Source organism: Leptonychotes weddellii, chromosome 2 (genome assembly GCF_054177405.1).
Source record: "Leptonychotes weddellii isolate Sample4059 chromosome 2, ASM5417740v2, whole genome shotgun sequence".
Classification (NCBI taxonomy): Eukaryota; Metazoa; Chordata; class Mammalia; order Carnivora; family Phocidae; genus Leptonychotes; species Leptonychotes weddellii.
Window position 1 is genome coordinate 54906914 of NC_138370.1, and position 19947 is coordinate 54926860.

Sequence of the window (19947 nt, forward strand, 5' to 3'; positions counted from 1 at the left end):
GAATAATCTCCCCATCTCAAGGTCCTTAACCTTAATCACATCTGCAAAAATCCTTTTTTTTTTTTTTTTAATGTAAGGTAATATATTTATAGGTTCAGGGATTAGGGTGTAGGTGTCTTTTGGTGGGCGGAACATTATTCTGCCTACTGCCTTTGATTTTTATTTTAGAAACATGTAAATTAGAAAGTTCTGTGATTCATGAAATATAAAGCTGTTGGTTGTAAGAGAACTAGATATTATAGATTTCTTTTAGCCCCAGGTTGTGAGATAGGTACTAAAGGCCTTGAAGTTCACGTAGCTACCATTAGCTCTCATAGTAAGATCCATCTGAAAGTAGAACTCAGAGTTGACAAAGTCGAAGGATATTTCAACTGGATAAAAGACCTAGATTATCCACCGGCCCTCTTAGTTTACAGGACTTAAGGGACACAGAAAAACCCAACTCACTTGCCCTTATGATTAGTTGTATAATGGGTCAGTGGTAGAAATTGGACTTTTGACCTTTTTCTAACAGTGTCCATACCAATATTTTGAAAAGTTTATACTTAGATAATTTTGTACTTTTGCAATTTATTAGTCAAAATTCTGATTAAAGTGAAACATTTATTTATTTTTACAAAAATCATGATTATTAAAACTCTTAACCTGATTCTTGAGTCATTACATTTACTGGTATTTGAGTTATCTTATGGCATCACATAGTGTGAGTTGAGCATTTATTAGACTTGATGTATATAGAAAAAATAAAGGTCAAAATGTTTATCAAGAAAAAAATGTGAACATACAATATGCATAAGATAATGCTTTTTAAAGATATCGTTTTGACTAGCACACCCTAATAGAATAACAAAATTCTCAAGCTGCTAGGAATAAAGATTGACTGAAAATCAGCACCTGCTACCCTGTTTTGAGAGCCTAAAATATCTCACATGATTTGGACCAAATTACAAAAGAGAAAATAAAATAAGTATTAATACATGAAGCAAAAAATATGTGAGTTCAAATAAGACCCCAGGAGAAAAAGAGGATTTGGCTTTGTACTCTGCAATTGTTCTACAAGTTATGCTGGCTTATTTTTCTTTCTCTCTCTCATTTAATTTGGAAAATACAAGAGGCTAGTTAAATATTATCCACCTAGGTAGAAGTAGAGAGATTTCATGAATTTAAGGATCTTGTACTAGAAGATACTTTGACTATTGATAGCTTTGGAAATTTTTATCAATGTGTGGTACAAACTTCAGGTTGATTTGTATCCAGCTACCTGCAACTGCCACCTAGAATCATAATTAAAAAAAGAATGGGTTTTTTTAGGCTGTGGAAACACAGTCAGTAGTTGTGTTGTTAAAGGAAGACCATTGGAACTAGGGATCTAGGTTATTCTAGGTTCTGGTGATGACTTGGTCTGGAATTGGCCATGTGATAATGTTACTCTCTTAAGTCCTGTTTTTTCATCTTTCCATAAAATGAGAGAATTGAATTAGGTGATCTTTTATTTTCATGTAATTTGATTCTTGGGAAGGGGATTAGGGAGGAGAAATGATTGAAAATGAATGCTGTTAGTGCTCACTATCATTATTAATCCTTACTCATCATCTTTGTTCCAGAAACAGATCTAACTCAGAAAATGTTGACCTGTGATCTGTTACTCCACATGTATGTTCAGAACTTAGAAGCAGTAACTGTTGTAATTAATTGGATACAGTTGAAATTTTTAAAATGAATTTTAATAACCTGAACTGACATTTCATTTCTCAAGTGGACATGGCATTACCTGTGTAATGTGGCACATATTCTTGGTTGTTGCTCTAATTTTCTAAGAGCCTGTTGTTTGTTTTCTCTCTTTGCTATGGTAGCTTGGTGTTTTAACATTTGTGGCCCATACAGGAATTGGAGATTATGATAGACGAGTGGGATAATGCTGTTGCATTTTGAGAGGGAGAATGATAATTACTGTGAGTTCTATCATCTTCATCTATTCAGAGGCAGATGCTTTTGGGAAGTCTTTAGATTTTTCATAGATCAGTAAGTACTCAGTGCTTTCTAGAAAAGAACTTCTAGAGTGAGGAAGAAGACTAATTTTTCCTAAAACAGTTTTTGTGACTAAATATGATTATACTTTTTTGGGTAAAAATTGCTTGGGAAAATGTACATGACTTAAATTTATTGACTTTTTAGTGGGTGATAAAAATTTTCTGTGAGAATTTTACTTTAGTTTTTGTTTCTTAGAGTTGTAGCATTTTGTATTAAATAAAAATATGTAGATTCTTTTTCCTTGTGCCACTTGATAATAAAGACTGTTGTTTTAAGAGGAACAGTTACTGAGGTATATTATCTCACCTTAAATTTCATTTTAAATTATGTTGGAGTTAAAAATTCCCACTTAAATTTTACATTATCTTCTGATTAAATCTTGGAATAATCTCCTTTGTTTCATTTTTCAGTAATAATTGAATCTGTGACTAACCTACCTCCGGTTAATGAGGAAACTGTAATTTTTAAAAGCGATCGACAGGCAGCAGGAAAGGTTTGTAAAAAAAAATATATTCAAATCTTATAATTATTCTGTTTCTTTGTGGATTGGTTTTTCTGACTTTCCGTATCTGTCCTAAAGAGAATTTATTAATTTTAGTAGATGAGCAGTCTAGAGTTCTGAAGTGTTTATTCTTGATTTTTTTCAGTACTTTGTGTCTGTTGGTATACAATTTTTTCCTGTTTGTCAGGTAAGTTGTGAAGTAGAGGGCCTGTATTCATATCGAATATCTCCAGGTACTCAAAGTTGAGTGCAGCAACTACAGTGTAGTAGTTCTTAACCTTTTTTTGGTTTGTGAGTCCCTTTGAGTAGGGGCTTTCAAAACTTTTTAGACTTTGGCTTCCTCAGGTGGAATCTTTAGAGTGGAAAAAAGAAAAAGGGGAAAAAAGATTTCAGCAATAGGTACAAAGTGTCACTGTAAGCACATTCTGGGGAATTATGAGTATGTGTACTCACCAAAAAGTCAAGTTCCTTATAACATCTTTCGAATGGGACAGTTTGGCATGTCCATCTTTAATATGGAAGACTACACATTTTACCCAGTAAATAATGCAATTTTGAGCCGTTGGCAGAGGATGTAAAACCTCTAAGATCAAAAATATAAATACCAGCTGGGGCGCCTGGGTGGCTCAGTTGGTTAAGCATCTGCCTTTGGCTCGGGTCATGATCCCAGGGTCCTGGGATTGAGCGCCACGTCGGGCTTCCTGGTCTGCGGAGAGCCTGCTTCTCCCTCTCCCTCTGCCTGCCGCTCTGCCTATCTGTGCTGTCTCTGTCTCTGTCAAATAAGTAAATAAAATCTTTAAAAAAAAATTTATATATATATAAGTACCAACCAAGTGTTCTTTTTTGGCTGGAGGGGTAGTTTTATTCATCTCAGCATTCTCCACTACAGAGTACAGTGCTTTGTAAATTTTAAGTGCTGAGTAAATGTGTACTGTGTTGAAAACAAATAAAAATAAGAAACCAGCTGCTGTCTTTGGGGAAGTCACTTTTTGGGGTTTAGCTTTTCCTAGATAACTAATAGTTGGCTTCGTTTTTGTTCTAGGAGATACAATTAATTTACATCTAATCAGAAAAAAAAGCATATCTTTTTAATTATATTATTGGGTCATTCATATAATTTTCCCTTTTATATGCTATTTCCTACTGTCCCATTCTAACACAGATTAGAAAGAGGTCAGATTTTTATCAGGGTCCTGCCTACCTTGTACCACCTATGTACTTTTTTGGTTTTGTTTTTCTTTTTGTTTAGATTGACAGGCTAATTTACCAAAAAGAAATGAGTGACTTAGGATGGCAGAGCAGTGACAGAATTAATTGGGAGTCTAGAGCTAATATATTTTGGCAATTCTTGAGAAAGTTGGTGAGGGGAAGAAAGACTTTAATGCCTAAAGAATGGTGCTGTACTTTTTTCCCTTTCAGATACCTAAGCTCAGTCTTTTTGTTTCAAGTGAGTTCTGCTGGTGCCTTTGTAAGTGGTTAGAGATTGACTAGGGGGCTTAACCTCAGAGAAGGTTGAGAGAGAAAAGGGATGGGAAATGAGTCAATGACTGTGCCATGAGTAGCTCTCCATGCCCATTGGTATGTATACTACTTTAGGAGAAACCAGTATTCTGCTCTGGTACAAAGGCAAAGCATTTTTCGCTCTCCTCCGGAAAGTAGTAGAAGACGGGGGAGGGGAGAACGGGGAATGGAAACTTATTTCTTGGTTTTCTAACTCATTTGAAACTGATAATTTCCATGATTCCTTTTATTTATGATATTCATGACAGTTGTCTTTTTAAGTAGCTAGCTGAGACAATTTTAATTTCAAAATACCCAACACTTTGCTAATTAAAAACCTCTAAATATTCACATTTCTTATATCCCCCAATACAGCTGAACTTTTAGTTCTATAATTGTGACTAATGTTAATATTCAGCTCTTTTGTCATTTGACTTTGGAAGGAGTCAGATAAAAATGTAACATTTATGCCTCTAACTTTAGTTATGTGACATAAGTCTAGAGGAAAAAATTAAATCTACTTCTAAATTTTACATAGAGAGCTTTGTAAATTCAAGAAGTGACAAGCCTTTAAAAAATATTTCATTATACATCTAAGTGCCTTGACATGATTCCCGAAAGTAATGGTGCAGGGGTGGGGAGGGTTGGGACTATCAGTTCAACAAACCAGTGACCAGAAAATGAAATTGAATCTGTTTTAGATCTTATCTATATACTGATTTAGTTTTACCTTCAGTGTCAAACCTTTGTACATCTTTTCTTTTCCCTCTGCTCTTCAACAATAATAATGAGCCACAGTGATACATATTTTGTGTATCTTTTTAAATTCATTGAAACTCCAAGCAAGTGGAATTATCCCCATTTACTCAAAAATCACAGAGTTTTAAAAAGGAACAAAGTTGAGTTTACAACCTAGTTAATATGTCTGATGCATTTCCCTCCACCTTCCTCCCCCTTACCCACTGATTTAAGGGAGGTAACCTTGGATTTGTGTTTCAGCCTTTTGCCCTTTAATCCTAATGATGATTAGTTACTCTTGATAAATGATGAATGAATTTTTATTTTGAATGTTTAGCTCTTTATCAGGGGATTTAAAAATTGACCAACCTGTGCAATTTATTATCCCTATATAACAGGAATTACTTACTCGTTTTTCATTAGTTTTCAGTGTGTTTGTTAGAGTTGGGCCGGAATTTTTACTGATCTTTTTTAAAAAGAATATACTACAATCTTGGTTGGTAGTATGTGTTGATTTTCTGAAATTCTGTATTATTTTGATACAGTGGTTTATTTTCTCCTCCCTCAGCAACTTGTGAAGTAATAGTAACACACAGTGATTAGTGTAAAGTGATTGATAAGAGGTAATTCTGAATGGCTGTGAGGGGTTCATTTCCCCCTTTCCCCTTTTGGTAGGTTAGCCAAAAAGTGGCTCAGCTGGAACAACCATAAGGCCTTTGTTAATGGCATTCTTTGAAGGCTGTTCTCAGAGCAGAAGTATGCAGATCTTGGCTCTCCATTTGCAGTCTTCACCATTATTCCTGGGCCTGGAGAGTCTTTGATCTGTTTCTCGTTACCTGTAGAAACTAGGATTACTTCATCCCTCTTAGGCTAACCAATAAGTATATAATGTGTGTGTGTGGAGATGGGAGAGTGCAGCTTATTCTCTCTCTTGGAGTGCTCTCTGCGCGTGTCTAGCCAGCTGACTCAGGCTGGTCTCCAGCTGCTAGAACTTTGGCCATGGAGCATACAGAACACCTAAGCCTAGATTATGCTATGGAATGAGAATTTGGGGGAATGAATTTACTTCTCTGCTTGTCAGTTTTTTTCCTAACAGACCTTATGCTGTATCTGTATAATGTGATAGTGGTGTGTGTTTGTGATCTCTCTGTGTGACAAGAATCCTTTGAGGTCTTTTAGCAGAAAGATACTGCTTTTGAATAAGAGATGGTAAGTATTATAAGCTAGAGCCAAGTGGAAAGACACTGAAAACTACCTTTCAAATGACAGGGCAAGTATAAAACATTAGTTGGATTAAATTTTTATGAGTATTTCTACGGGTTATGTACTGTTACTTAAAGTATAAGGAAAGCTTCTTGCCTACCTTAAAGTAAATATCTTAAGACATTATTATCCTGAGTTTTGTTCCTTACACTGTTGTCTCAGCCATATTCCTTCCTTTCCTTTTATCTGTAGTCAGGTAGTTTGGAACTTGCAGAATCCGCAAAGGCAGGTCTGAAGAGTGAGCCAGGATGCAAGGTTTAATGAAACTATGGGATGAAGTGGGCTGGCCCGACCCCTACTTTGTCTGAGGTTGCTCTTCAGAGTTTAGCTCTCAGGTATTAGCCGATCTAAAATCTATACTTTTTAGCTTATAGTAATTTAAAATATTGTTAAACCTTTTTTTCTGTAACTCTGGATTAGCTAAATTGCTTATGTCAACTCAGTCAAGTGTTCCATGGCTATTCGAGGTAGGAGCATAAATACTTCTCAGTTTTGGTGTAAGACATGTATGGATTCCTTAGAGTAGCTTCCTGTTACCTGTTGTATGTGGAATTATTTTACTTAAAACCTTGTAATGATTTTATCATTAGGTATAGCTCATTAACACTTGAGATCTTAAGAATAGTCAACCAAGTATGCTTTGATTTTATCAAGGCATTTTGAATGTCACTTACATTTTAGTTCAAACCAGTCTCTGTGTAAGCCTGAAGCTATTCAGGCATTTCTCTAGTGAAATCATTTCTCAGTTAGGAACTGGAATTATTTCGTCCAGGAAACCAATCATTGGGGAACAGCTTTATGTACCAGGTTGCTAACCGTGATTATTATATCTTTATGGGAAACTTTTCTAAACAAATTTTTTATCCCCGTCCAAACTTGAAGAATCACATTTGTCACTATTTATCAAAGGAGTTTAAAAAAGAATTGTTTTAAGACTTTTTAAAAAGTGACAAGATAATCCATTACTTTATGTAATGTGAACCAGTAAGAGTGATGTTGCGGTATATACCTCTGTCCTTTGCAGTTCTAGTTGGAAGAGGTCTACGAGGTCTACTCTTTGTATCTAAATCCTTCAAAGCAAATTTGCTGTTTTCTTTTAAAATTAAAAAAAAAATTATGCTATTAGTGTTGCTTCAGAATATGTTGGCATTTTAATTGTATTGAATACTACTAGTTGTTTTGGGGGTACGGGGTACTCATGCCTTCAGAATATTGGTACCCTGATAGGTGAACTGTTTTATGCCTCACTGAAAATTAATAAAAATCCTGAATAGTATACTTAAAGAGAATGAAATGAGAATATTTACTATCAAAAATGAAGAACTGATAATGTACTAAAACAGACATTTTCAGTACACTTGGTTTAAAATGGTCCAAGCTATTTGGAAAATTATTTAGTAATTTATATCCAGAGTTTTAATAATAATCATACTCTTGGCTCCAATAATTCCACCCCTTACAAATAGATTTTTGGGAAACCTGAAGTACAGAAATTTACATAAAAGCATGTTCATCAGGGCATCATTTATTATATATTGAACAAATTGGAAGCTCCCTAAATGTGCTTATTTATGAGACAAGTTAAATCATGCCAGATCTATAAAGGAGTTATTGATATAGCTACTGAAATTATACTTACGAAGAATATTTATAACATGGAAAAACTTAATGCAACTTTAGTTTTTAAAAGGGAACAGTATACAAAACTATAATGTGGTCTCAGAAGAAAAGAATTAGAAGACTAGAAAAGTTGAACACTGACATTGGTCATGGTCTGGTTTCTATAGCATACATATATTTACTATCAGAACATTTTTCAAAGAATTTAGGTATTTGAGAAGAGTTTGAAAACAAGAGACTTCCTTTAATCATTCACAAAACATTTTCAGAAATAAAATGTGTCTGTACTAAAAGCAGTTCCTTTATATAAAAGTTAAAGGCTGTATAAGCTTCTTTGGTTTTTGAGAAATAAGCAACTTCAAGTTCAAATCTACTTTTCTAAGTTTTGAATTAGAAACAGTTGTGGTTTAATTTTATGAAAAATGTTAACCACTGTATGGAAACAGCAGAAATGATTAAATACCCACTAAAGCAGAAGCTTGCTTTTAAGTTTCGTGTTATAAGATTCCAAGTGACAGCATTTTATTTCTCAAAAGTTACCTATTGTGATTCTTCATACTTTACAACTTAAATGAGGAATGATAAAAAAAACTTCATAATTTGTCTCTAATTCATACACCACCAAGATGATTTGAATTTAGCAATTAACAGATTTGCTACACTTGTTTTAAATTCTCATAAAAAGGAAATCTGGAATGAGTTGATGCATTTATAATCAAAATATGAAGACTGTGAGTATGCAAAAATGACTTAAATATAAATACAATTTTATTCTGACATGACAAAATTACCTTGTTATAACAATTATCAATTTTTTAAAAATTACTTTTTGAGTTGTTATTTTGCATATTAAAGGTCTTTACGTTTCTTCTGTTTTATAGATATTTGAGATATTTGGACCTGTCGCACATCCATTTTATGTGTTACGGTTTAATTCTTCAGAGCACATTGAGAGTAAAGGTATTAAAATAAAGGATACTATGTATTTTGCTCCATCAATGAAAGACTTCACCCAGTACATATTCACAGAAAAACTTAAACAGTAAGTATGTTACTGACACGTTAGTTGTTGTCTGCTTATTTAATTTATATTTTACGAATAATTTTCAGTGAAGGTAGTTTCTTGTTAAGTATCTGTGTTCCAAAGCATTCATTTATTTTCCTAATAACATCTCTGAAAGCTACAATTTGTTACCAGATTTTATAGGTAGAGATGATTTTTATCTTTTACCCAAAATGACATAATCAACTAGTAGGACTACATTTAGGCCATATAAAGTTTCTGAATTCTAATTCATATTTTTTTCCATGACATACCTTTTTTTTTATAAACATGCTACTTCAGCATTAGTATTACCACTTAAAAAGAATTCTTTTCCATTTTAAATAGAATTATTCCTTGGATTTCATTATAGGCTTAACTGTTTAATAAAACTTGGTAATTCTCAAGAAAAAAAAATTAATAAATTTCTGGTTGCTTATAGATTGTAAATTTATAGAAGAGAGAACAAAAATATGCCCCTAAAAAGTTGTGTATCAAGTTGATAAACAGGGTTGATTTCTTTCTTTCTTTCTTTCTTTCTTTCTTTCTTTCTTTCTTTCTTTCTTTCTTTCTTTATTTTTTAAATTTATATTTATTTTTTTGGGGGGGGAGGGTGCATGTGCAGCACACGTGCAACCAGGGAGAGGGGCAGAGGGAGAAGCAGACTCCCCACTGAGTAGGGAGCCCTATGTGGAGCTCGATCCCGGGACCATGGGATCATGACCTGAGCCGAAGACAGACGTTTAACCGACTGAGCCACCCAGGCGCCCCTAAACAGGGTTGATTTAACCAACAAACTACTGCTTTCCATTTTGTGGATGCTAAATGATGCCTGTGACATGTGGGTAGTAATATTTCTGCATGTTTATGCTACTCATTAATTGTGCATTTTCCATGTATTATTTGTGTTGCTAAGTGTTAGCTGTAAAGCTGCTTATATCAGTTGAACTTGTTATTATAATCATATAATTTATTTTTGGTAAATCAGTGGTATATGGTTCAAGTAGAATAGTTTTTTCAGGAAAAAAAAAAGTTGAATGCTTTGGAAAGATGTAATGAATATGAGCCACTAAAAATACTGTAAAATTAGTAGGAGTGGAAGAAACACTAAGAAAGATAGAGGGAAGGGTGGGGATCTAAAAAGATTTTGCACTCAGTTTGACACACAACTCCCTTTTAGGTCTAGCTGTCTTTTGATGGGAAACTTGAAGTGTAGTTGAAGCAGTAGGAATGTGTTTTTTGCAGAACAGAGAGGGGAACTTCAGTCAATGAGTAGCCTTACTGCTACCTCAAAAGTACTAGTCCCCATTGCATGGTGTAAAATCTCTAAAGCACTTATATATTAAATCAAGTCTCTGAATTTCATTTATCATAATTCATTAAACTCATGCTTAAGAATCCACATAATTATCTGAGGAACATTTTGCCTAAGTTCTTCAGGTTGGTAAGGTTGATTTTTCTAAGTAACCGCTGAAAAGAAAGGTAAATTAAATAGAAAAATCGTGTTTTAAAATCATGCCTTAAATAGGTGGCATTTCATTCTGCTCTAAATATTAGGATGTTGCTGTGGATATGTGATTTTTCGGCTTTTAACAAAAATATTTTAGCTTAAAACATAAACTTGAAAAGCTTCTCTAAAGACATTTATTAAATAGATTTTAAACAAGAGAAGTCTGTGTTCTTGATTTGCAAGAATAAGAGTTTTTTCCTGGAAAGAAACAATAAACTAAATTGCGAAATTAGGCCCACCCAGCAGAAGCCCCATTTAACAAAGTTTTTTTTTTATTCTAGACTGCAATTTGGTGTCTGCATGGGCACTCAGTAGAGTACTTTGCCTTTGAGGTAGAGAAGGTCACCTCCTCTAGTTTATCCACCTCTTGTAAGGCTATTTTAATTTTAGCTTCCCATGAACTTACTCTTGTTGAAAGTGCTTTTTGAAATGTTGTTTGATCTCTTCTTTAGTAGATTTTGATTTTCTGTGGTAAATGCGCTATTGGGGAACTTTCCCCATTTATGTCTTTAAACCCCATAGGCCGTGTGATGGCATATATGCAAAAAGGAGTATTGGAGCTGTGTTAAATGCATAGGTGTAAACTGATCATTAACGAGTAAGCTTTTTTTTTTTAATGGTAGAAAAATCATTGATAATGCCCCATGTACAGTGTCAAAAGTTCTGAATCAAAATTTTAGAGGAGACTTAATGATATTCCTATTTTGCCAGCCCACTGACATCTGTACATTGGTTTTTATGGATTGTGGTTTAATATATTAATGATTTTAATGAATTAAATCCTGAGAATCTCATTTGTTTTTGGGATCTAGTTTAAAGCAGTGAGGACAACGTCTACTCCTAATATTTTATAATATTTTAATGTAACTGAGTAACAAGATACTGTCAAACTTACAAAATCAAAAAGATTAAAGAGATAAAGGTGAGCTTTCAGAAATCATAGTCATACTTAATAATATATGTATTTTTGTTGATTGTAGAGTATAAAACTTTCCACTAAAAGTAGTTAGTGCTTGTGATTATACTGTCTTTCAGACTCTTCAGAATTCTTTCTCCTTACCAAATGAGATAGCTTTTATTCCACCCTCTCTGCTTTGAGGAATACTGTTGGAATAAGCTTTGGTTACTCATGGAATATTGTTGATATTCCTCAGGTAAATAGAGGAAGAAGAATTTCATGTTGTTACCTCTACCGTTAAACCTGTAAATCTTAAGGGAATGCCTCCTGGTCATTTTTGTGTCCTTAGCACCTGAAACAGTGTGTCTGACCTATAGTTGGTGTAGAATAAGCATTTGTTGAGGTGAGCTTTATGAACTGAGCTCAGGTATCATGAAAGTATCAAAGTCATAGCATCTAGAGATGCTTATGAACTGCAAAGCCACTTTCCTCTGCACACCATAGTCTTGGCTTCTCATTCTCATTCCCCCAGTCCTAATATTTTATATGTGTCCAGATTTTGTGTTTTTCTTAGGAGCTTCCCACATCTTCTGAAACAAGGTGAAGAACATATACATGGTCGTTTATTTTTTGCTCTTATTTTCATGTATATTATAAAATTAAGGATTGAGCCCATGTCTTCTACTTACTTTCTATACTACTGAGTTATAAACACAGAATCTTAAGTACTTCATGTTTTCTTTTAACTTTCTCTTTCTAGGGATAGGGGATCGGATGCGTCATGGAAGAATGATCAGGAACCACCACCAGAAGTAAGTATAAATCTCTTTACATAATATTTTAGGAAGTAAAGCAGGATTTAATTTTTTTAAGATTATTTATTTGAGAGAGTGTGCGCTCACAAGCGATGGGGTGGGGGCAGAGGGAGAAGGAGAAGTGGGGCTCGATCCCAGGATCCTGAGATCATGAACTGAGCTGAAGGCATATACTTAACTCACAGCCACCCAGGCACCTCAGAACTTAATTTTATAAATTCATCTTGACCTTAAGGAGGTCTTTTCATGGGGCGCCTGGGTGGCTCAGTCGTTAAGCGTCTGCCTTCGGCTCAGGTCATGATCCCGGGGTCCTGGGATCGAGCCCCTCATCGGGCTCCCTGCTCGGCGGGAAGCCTGCTTCTCCCTCTCCCACTCCCCCTGCTTGTGTTCCCTCTCTCGCTGTGTCTCTCTCTGTCAAATAAATAAATAAATAAAATCTTTAAAAAAAAAAATAAAGGAGGTCTTTTCATGCTGCCTGGCAGTCATACTGCCATCTGTGGGAGCATGTACTCTCCCCTTCTCCCAGATGACTATTTTATACCCCTCAGTAAGAGTTTTTGATTGATCATTGCAGGAAAAAAAAAATACTTTCAGTCATATTTTAACAAGTACCAGTTTATTATTTTCCTTGTAATTTCCTTTTTTTAAAAATCAATTTTGTTGACATCTGGTAAAGGCAGAATTGTCATTATTTTAAAAAATTTTATTTTTTAATATGTTAACCATATGGGACATGAATACATTTAATGGTGCCTATAATAAGCTGCCTTTCTTTTGGAGGTACAAAATCATTAGAATCTACCTACCTCTCCAGGTTTTATAATATAATTACATTCCTAAAAAGAGGATTCTTAATTTTCTTTCTTGAATCCATGTCAGCAAGATTGTTTTTCCCTGTTTATTTATTTATTGATGTAGTGTTCCATGATTCATTGTTTGCGTATAACACCCAATGCTCCATTCAGTACGTGCCCTCCTTAATACCCATCACCAGGCTAACCCATCCCAGCAAGATTAATTTTATGTCTCAAGTAACTTGATGTACAGTTTTTCTAGAGATGTGGAATAGTCAGGAATAATCTGTAGGGTTATTTAACTTTCCATGGAGATTTTCTTTTTTTTTTTAAGTTATTAAAATATAAAAATTGCAGCAATAAGTGTATACATTTCTTGGAAATCGTATGAATATACACACTATAGGGGAAAATACAATTATAAGTGAGAGTTTTTAAACATACTCAGGAATTCTGATGAAGTTTTATAGTATATAAATTTATTGGGTTTGTAGATTTAACTTTATTCATTTTAGATGTTCTCAAGCAGTGCTGAAGATTCATATTAATTTCTAATTTTGCTGAGGCATGAATCAGGTAACGCTGACTTACAGGTTTGCTTAACCAGTGAGTGATCCTAGTTTAGTATCCACAATGCCATGGGATTATGTTTTCTAATTTATGTTGTATATACATGTGATTTCTGTTAAGGCTCTGAAGGTTCCCTTAATGTTCTTAGTTATGTTTAGGTCATCTTCAGTAATTACTGAAGTTACATGCTTTTAAAGTATTTGAGAAAATTCACAAAGGTCTTAAAACATATTTCTTGTGAAATGAAAATATCCTAATACATCTCTGTTGTTTTAGACCTCAGCTTTGAAGTTGCTAATTATGGTAATGTTGTTTATAAAATATGTGTGATTAGGTTAATTTTAAAATTAAATCCCAGCATACTTCATGGTGTGTTTTATTTTGTTTTTGTCTTTGTTTTCGAAGTAGTTGACTGAATGTCCTTTAATTCTGTAATAGGGGAAAACTCTTTGAGATTTTAAAGTTTATTTTATTATGAAATTTTGTAGTATAGAATTATTGCCTGACGTTAATCATAGATTGTGTATAAGGCATGCATCTTCTTCACTTTGGTATTCATTTCTAATACATGAATATATAATTTGTAGTTGAATAAATGTGTCAGTGCAAATTTAATATGTATACAAGAAACATGTGAATTTTTTTCTGACTTTAGGAGGTGATAGCAAAATATTGCCGAAGCAGTCTCTTTAAAATAAAACAATGCCAATTAAAATCCTTTAATACCTCCCTCCTGCTCTTAGGACATGCCCAGTGACTGGGACATAAAGTTCTTTATTCTCCAATTTTATCATCTCTGATTTCACTATATAAGAAGCTTTTGCTTTGCTTTACTGATTAAATCAGTTTCATGTCTCAAATGTACCCTGCCTTTGCACATATTCCCTCTCCTTGAAATTTTCCTTTCCTTTATTCACTGCTAATTCATCATTAGAGATTTATCTTGAGTTTATCTTCTAAAGATAAAGATATTATCTAAGCCTTTCCCTGCAGCCCAGTCTAAATTGCATCTGCAGTGATTTTCTTTCCTTACTTTGCTTTATTTATTTACAGCCCTTACTATGCTTGACATTATATTATTAAAAGAATTAATACCTATAGAATGTTTAGAACAGTGCCTGTCATATAATGGGTATGTATAAATTTTTGAATGAATGAAAGATAAAACATTCTCTTCTATTTTTATATTAGTTCTGATCATTGATGTTATTTGCATATTCCTAACTGTTCCTTCCCTTTAGCATTGTTGACATTCTTGACTCAAGCTTGAAGTCAGTCTTCTAGCTAGGGAATACCCATATCTGAAGGTTGTTAAAGATTGGCATTTTAAAGTTACCTATCTGTGCAAAAAAAGAATTATCTATCCAAAACTTTCTAGGAAAAAAAAAAGCCTTGAGTACTCTGGCCTGTGTTAATTAAGAGTCATAAATAGTTAATTCAGATATTACTAGAAAATACTACATATCAAAAAGTAATACTCTTTCAGGGTCAGTGTTAAATAATAGGCCTATCCTTCTCACTTCCAAGTATGTACCAATGAATTAAATCCATTTGACATAATTATATTTTTCCTCTGCAAGGCCTTAGATTTCAGTGATGATGAAAAGGAAAAAGAAGCCAAACAGAGGAAAAAATCTCAGATTCAGGGCCGGAAAAAATTCAAGTCTGAATCTAATGAATCAAGTGAGTAAATGCAATATATAGTAATTTTTTATCTTCACTTAACATTTATATAAGTCGATAAACTACTAAAATTGAAGGAAACATGTGGGATCTCTCTTTACCTCGTGGCATTCATCTAACATAGGAGGCTTTACACAATACGAGATGTGGCAGAGGAGAGTCATGAGGGATATTCAGTGTTAGTTTTTCAAGCTTAAGTATGTAAAAATGGCTTCTAGGGGTAAAACTAAGCCTTGTTAGTCATTTGTGCATATAGGCACTTTTTTCTTAAGAAACCTCTTTGCTTCCATATTTAGAATTAAATGATAGGGTACTTAATACCTAAATCAAAGTATTTTATTTTTTAACATGCATTTCCATTCATTATGCCTTTCAAATTTTAAAGGAAACTTTAAAAAAAGTTAAACTTTTTATAGATTCACACACAGTTGTAAGAAATAATTGAGATTTTCTTGCATGTCCATTACCCACTTTCCTGAAATGGTAACATATTGTAAAACTATACAGTACAATATCACAACCAGGATATTGACATTGAGACAATCGGATACAGAATATTTCCACCACAGAAAAGGATCCCCCATGTTGCCTTTTTATAGTCACTCCCACTTCCCTCCCTCCCACCTCCTTAACTTCTGGCAATTACTAATTTGTTCTCCATTTCTATAATATATTTTGTCGTGTCAAAAATGATTACATAAATGGAGCCACACAGTATGTTACCTTTAGGGATTGGCTTTCATCACTGAACATAATTTCCTGGAGATTCATCCAGATCGTTTTATGTGTCATGTTTGTTTCTTTTCATTTAGGAGTGTAGTATTCCGTGGTATGACTATACTACTGGTTGTTTACCAGTCATGAGTTGAAGGACATCTGGGTTGTTAACATTTTTTGGTTACAGGAATAAAGTTGTTTTATGTATTTGTGTTCAGATTTTTGTGTGAATGCAGCTTTTCATTTATCTGGGATCAATGTCTAAGAATAATTGCTGGATTATGTGGTAGTTGGATTCCCATGACCAGTGTATGAGTGACTCAGTTTCTCTGCTTTCTTACCAACATTTGGTTTTGTCACTTTTTTATTTTAGTCATTCTGATAGGTGTGTAGTGATATCTAATTGTGATTTTAATTTGCATTTTCCTAATGGCTAAAGATTTTGAACATCCTTCCATGTCCTTATTTGCTATTTGCATATCTTCTTCAGTGATATATTTGTTCATGTCTCTTGCCCATTTTCTAACTATATTTCTGCTTTTTTGTTCTTGGAGTTACGAAGTTTGTACATAATTGTTCCAGCCTGTAACTTGTATTTTTATCCTCTCAAGAGGGCCATTTACAGGACAAAAGGTTTTAAATTCGATGAAGCCTAATTTATTGTTTTCCTTTTGTGGAGTCAGAATTTCTTGTCTAGACCTACATTCCAGATTTTTCTTCTGTTTTTTTTCCTAAAAGTTTTCGAAGTTATTTTAGCTATTCTAGTTCCTTTGCTTTTCCATATGCATTTTATAATAATCTTCTCTATATTGGCAAAAGTCTTGCGGGGATTTTTTTTTTTTTTTTTTCCCTTCTTAACTTGCTGGGATTTTAATGGGAGTCGTGTAAAACCTGTTTACTGGTTTGGAGAGAATTGATACATTAACTGTATTGAGTCTTCCATTGTGCAATAATGGTATACATCTCTATTAATTTAGATTTTTGGTTCTTTTCAGCAGCATTTTGTCATGTTTAGAATACAAATTCTGTTTTTTTTTTTCATTAGTATACACCTAAATATTTAATTTTTCAAGTCATTGTAAATGGTTTTGCATTTTTAGTTCCAGTGTCCATGTTTTTGTTGCTAGAATATAGAAATAAAATTTATGTTTGTACGTTTAGCTTATATGTTGTGACCTTACTGAACTCACTAGTTCTAGTTTTTTCTTTGAGATTTTCTGCTTAGCCAACTATGTCAGTTGCAAATAGGGAGAGTATTCTATCTGTTTTTGTTGTTCAAACTGTGTGGGTTTTTTTTGTCTCCCTTTCTTTCTTTTACTAGCTCTAGCTTCTGGCACTATGTTGAATAAAATGTGCTTTGTTCTTGATCCTAGGAGGAAACATTGTCTTTCATCATTAAGTATAATTTAGGTATAGGGGTTTTGTAGATGTTCTTTATCAAGTAAATTCCCATCTATTCCTATTTTTTGGAGATTTTTTTAAAAAAAAAATCTGTTAAATTTTGACAGTACTTTGATAAGATGACATGATTTTTTGTCAGTAGCCTGTTAAGGAGATTACACTGGTTTTAGAATATTGAACCAGCCTTTGCATCACTGGAATAAACCAGAGGTGGTCATAGTGTATAATTCTTTATATGTATATTATTGAATTCTCTTGTCTCTTTCTCTGATGATTTTCTTTGTTCTGAAATCTATTTTATCTGATATTAATGTAGCTACTCCTTTTTTTTTTTAAACAAAAAGATTTATTTATTTGATAGAGAGTGAGCACTAGCAGGGGGAGCAGCAGAGGGAGAGGGAGAACCAGACTCCCCACTGAGCAGGGAGCCCAACATGGGGCTCGATCCCAGGACTCTGGGATCATGACCTGAGCTGAAGGCAGATGCTTAACTGACTGAGCCACCCAGGCATCCCACTACTCCTTTATTTTGATTAATGTTTGCATGTTGTAGCTTTCACTATCCTTTTACTTTCAACCTGACTATATCCTTTGAAATGAGTATTTTGTAGACATATAGTTGGGTTATGTTTTTTAATCCACTCTGCCAGTCATTCTCTGTGTTTTAATTGATGTATTTAGACCATTCATATTTAATGTAATTATTGATGTTTTAGGGCTGGTCTGCCCTTTTCCATTCATTTGCTCTGGTTTTCATTTCTGTTTTCTTTTATCTGACTGCTTGTCAGCACTGTAACATTTTTTAGAATTCCATTTTGATTTATCTGTAGTGTTTTTGAATGTATCATTTTGTATGATTTTTTTCAGTAGTTACTAAATTTAGGTATTAAATTGTATATACGTTACTTATCACAATCAATTGGTGTCATTGTTTTGCCAGTTTGTGTAGAACTTTACGTCTTAGAAACTTTACCTCTTTATGTCCCTTTATTTTCTCTAGTTTATAATGTGAATTGCCTTAAATAGTTCATATATACAATTAGAATCATGTTACCAATTATATTTACTTCAACCATCAAACATTTAGAAAATTCAAAGAAGGACATTTTATTGTATTTACTCATATTTTTGTCATGTTCTTCCTTCCTGATGTCTCAAGTTTCTTTCTTTTACTGTTTCTGCTTAGAGAACTTGCTTTAGTCATTCTATCAGTGTAGATCTGCTGGAGATAAATTAATAGTTTTTCTTCATTGTAGAATGTCTTTAGTTTCCCTTTTTTCTTGAGGATATTTTCATTCCATTTGGAATTCTGGATTGAGTTTTCTTTCAGCACTTGAAAATGTTGAGCCACTTTCTTCTGTCCTCTATGGTTTCTGATGATACATCTGTTGTCCTTCCTGAGCCTCTGGACTTTTGGATTCATTAAAAATTGATAATTTTAAGCCTTATGCTTTTTTAGTTACCATAAGACAATACCAGAAGTTAAAGAAAAGGCATTTTTGAAATTTTAAGCAGTGTTTTTTGATGTACTAAAATTAATTTTAATTTTGTTTTTATGCTTTTTTCTTCACTCAAAGGTGAAAATTTTTCAGAAGTACATCAGAATTGGAATGTTCATAGCTCTGCTTCAGAGCATTCAAAAGGATATCGTAACAGAGAATTCTCACGAGGATTTTCCCGGGGTAGATATCCTCGACCTTGCCACGGCAGGCCTCCATCGCCACAGTTTTATAACTCTGAGCATATGGTGTTTCAGGAGACTTCAGGATTTCCACCTCAGAGACAAGAGAATCCTATCATGCCACAGTATCCCTTTCCTCCTCCAGTGTTTGACATGCACAGTTTTTCACTCCCTCCTCCTCTACCACCACTCCCTCCACCTCCACCACCTGCATCTGTAAACCTGGGGTGGGCTGCACCTAACATGGCACCTCATCCATTAATTCCCTTACCATACTCCATTCCCCCACCCCCCCCACCACTGCCTCCACCCCCCTCTTCTGGGGATAGTACTTCTTCCCATTTTGGATCCTACTACTAGGTGACTGTATACGTTTCTGGAGAAATCTGGATTTTTTATATTATATGGGAAGAATTTTTTTTTTTTTTTTTTTTAAAGAAAGCAGTTAGGGGGCTAGATTTTTAACATTGTAAAATATTAAATGATTCCTTCAGTTGTAAGTTGATATATATTTGTAATCTTTGTGAAATTGTATCCATATGAAAATTTCACTTTTGTGGAGGAGAAAATCTAACTATGTAATATTTAATTAAAACTGAATCCATGTTTTCCCTATCCCTGCTCAATTTAACAGTGTATATAGGTCTAATAGATCTGGAGCAACTTTCATCATGGGTTAAAATATATTGAACACATCGATTGTCTTCTTGGTATATCTGAAAATAAGATGTTGAAATCTTGTTGAGAGTCTTTAAAATAAACTATTTTTACAAATGTATACTTTGAAAAGTGATTCTGATTGTCAATGCAATTTACCAGTAACTGTAAATGTCTTTTTTATTGTTATGTTAATCACCATACATTATATCATTAGTTTTTGATGTAGTGTTCCATGGTTCATTGTTTGCTTATAACACCCAGTGCTTTAGAGAGGGAGAGAGAGAGAGAGAGAGAGTGAGTGTGGTGGAGAGGGGCGGAGGGAGAGGGAGTCCCAGGCAGACTCTGCACCAAGTGCACAGCCAGACACGGGGCTTGATTCCACAACCTGAGGTCATAACCCAAGCTAAAACCAGGAGTTGGACATCAACCCACAGTGCCACCCAGGTGCCCCCACCCTTTTTAAAAAAAATAAAATAAGGATACAGAAAAGAAAACTCTTCAATATTGATAGATGTTCTGACT

The 19947-nt window shown here is 33.9% G+C and overlaps 1 protein-coding gene across 1 annotated transcript in view; it reads left to right on the plus strand.

Annotated features, from left to right (window-relative positions):
• The window catches only part of NAF1 (nuclear assembly factor 1 ribonucleoprotein), a 38308-nt gene extending 18658 nt beyond the window's left edge, over positions 1-19650 (plus strand). The window contains exons 4-8 of the mRNA XM_081811269.1: positions 2442-2524; positions 8536-8696; positions 11865-11916; positions 14864-14966; positions 18662-19650. Of these exons, the coding sequence (XP_081667395.1) occupies positions 2442-2524; positions 8536-8696; positions 11865-11916; positions 14864-14966; positions 18662-19125 (863 nt within the window). The 3' untranslated portion in view covers positions 19126-19650. The remainder of the gene's footprint in view (positions 1-2441; positions 2525-8535; positions 8697-11864; positions 11917-14863; positions 14967-18661) is intronic.
• The last annotated feature ends 297 nt before the right edge of the window (positions 19651-19947 follow it).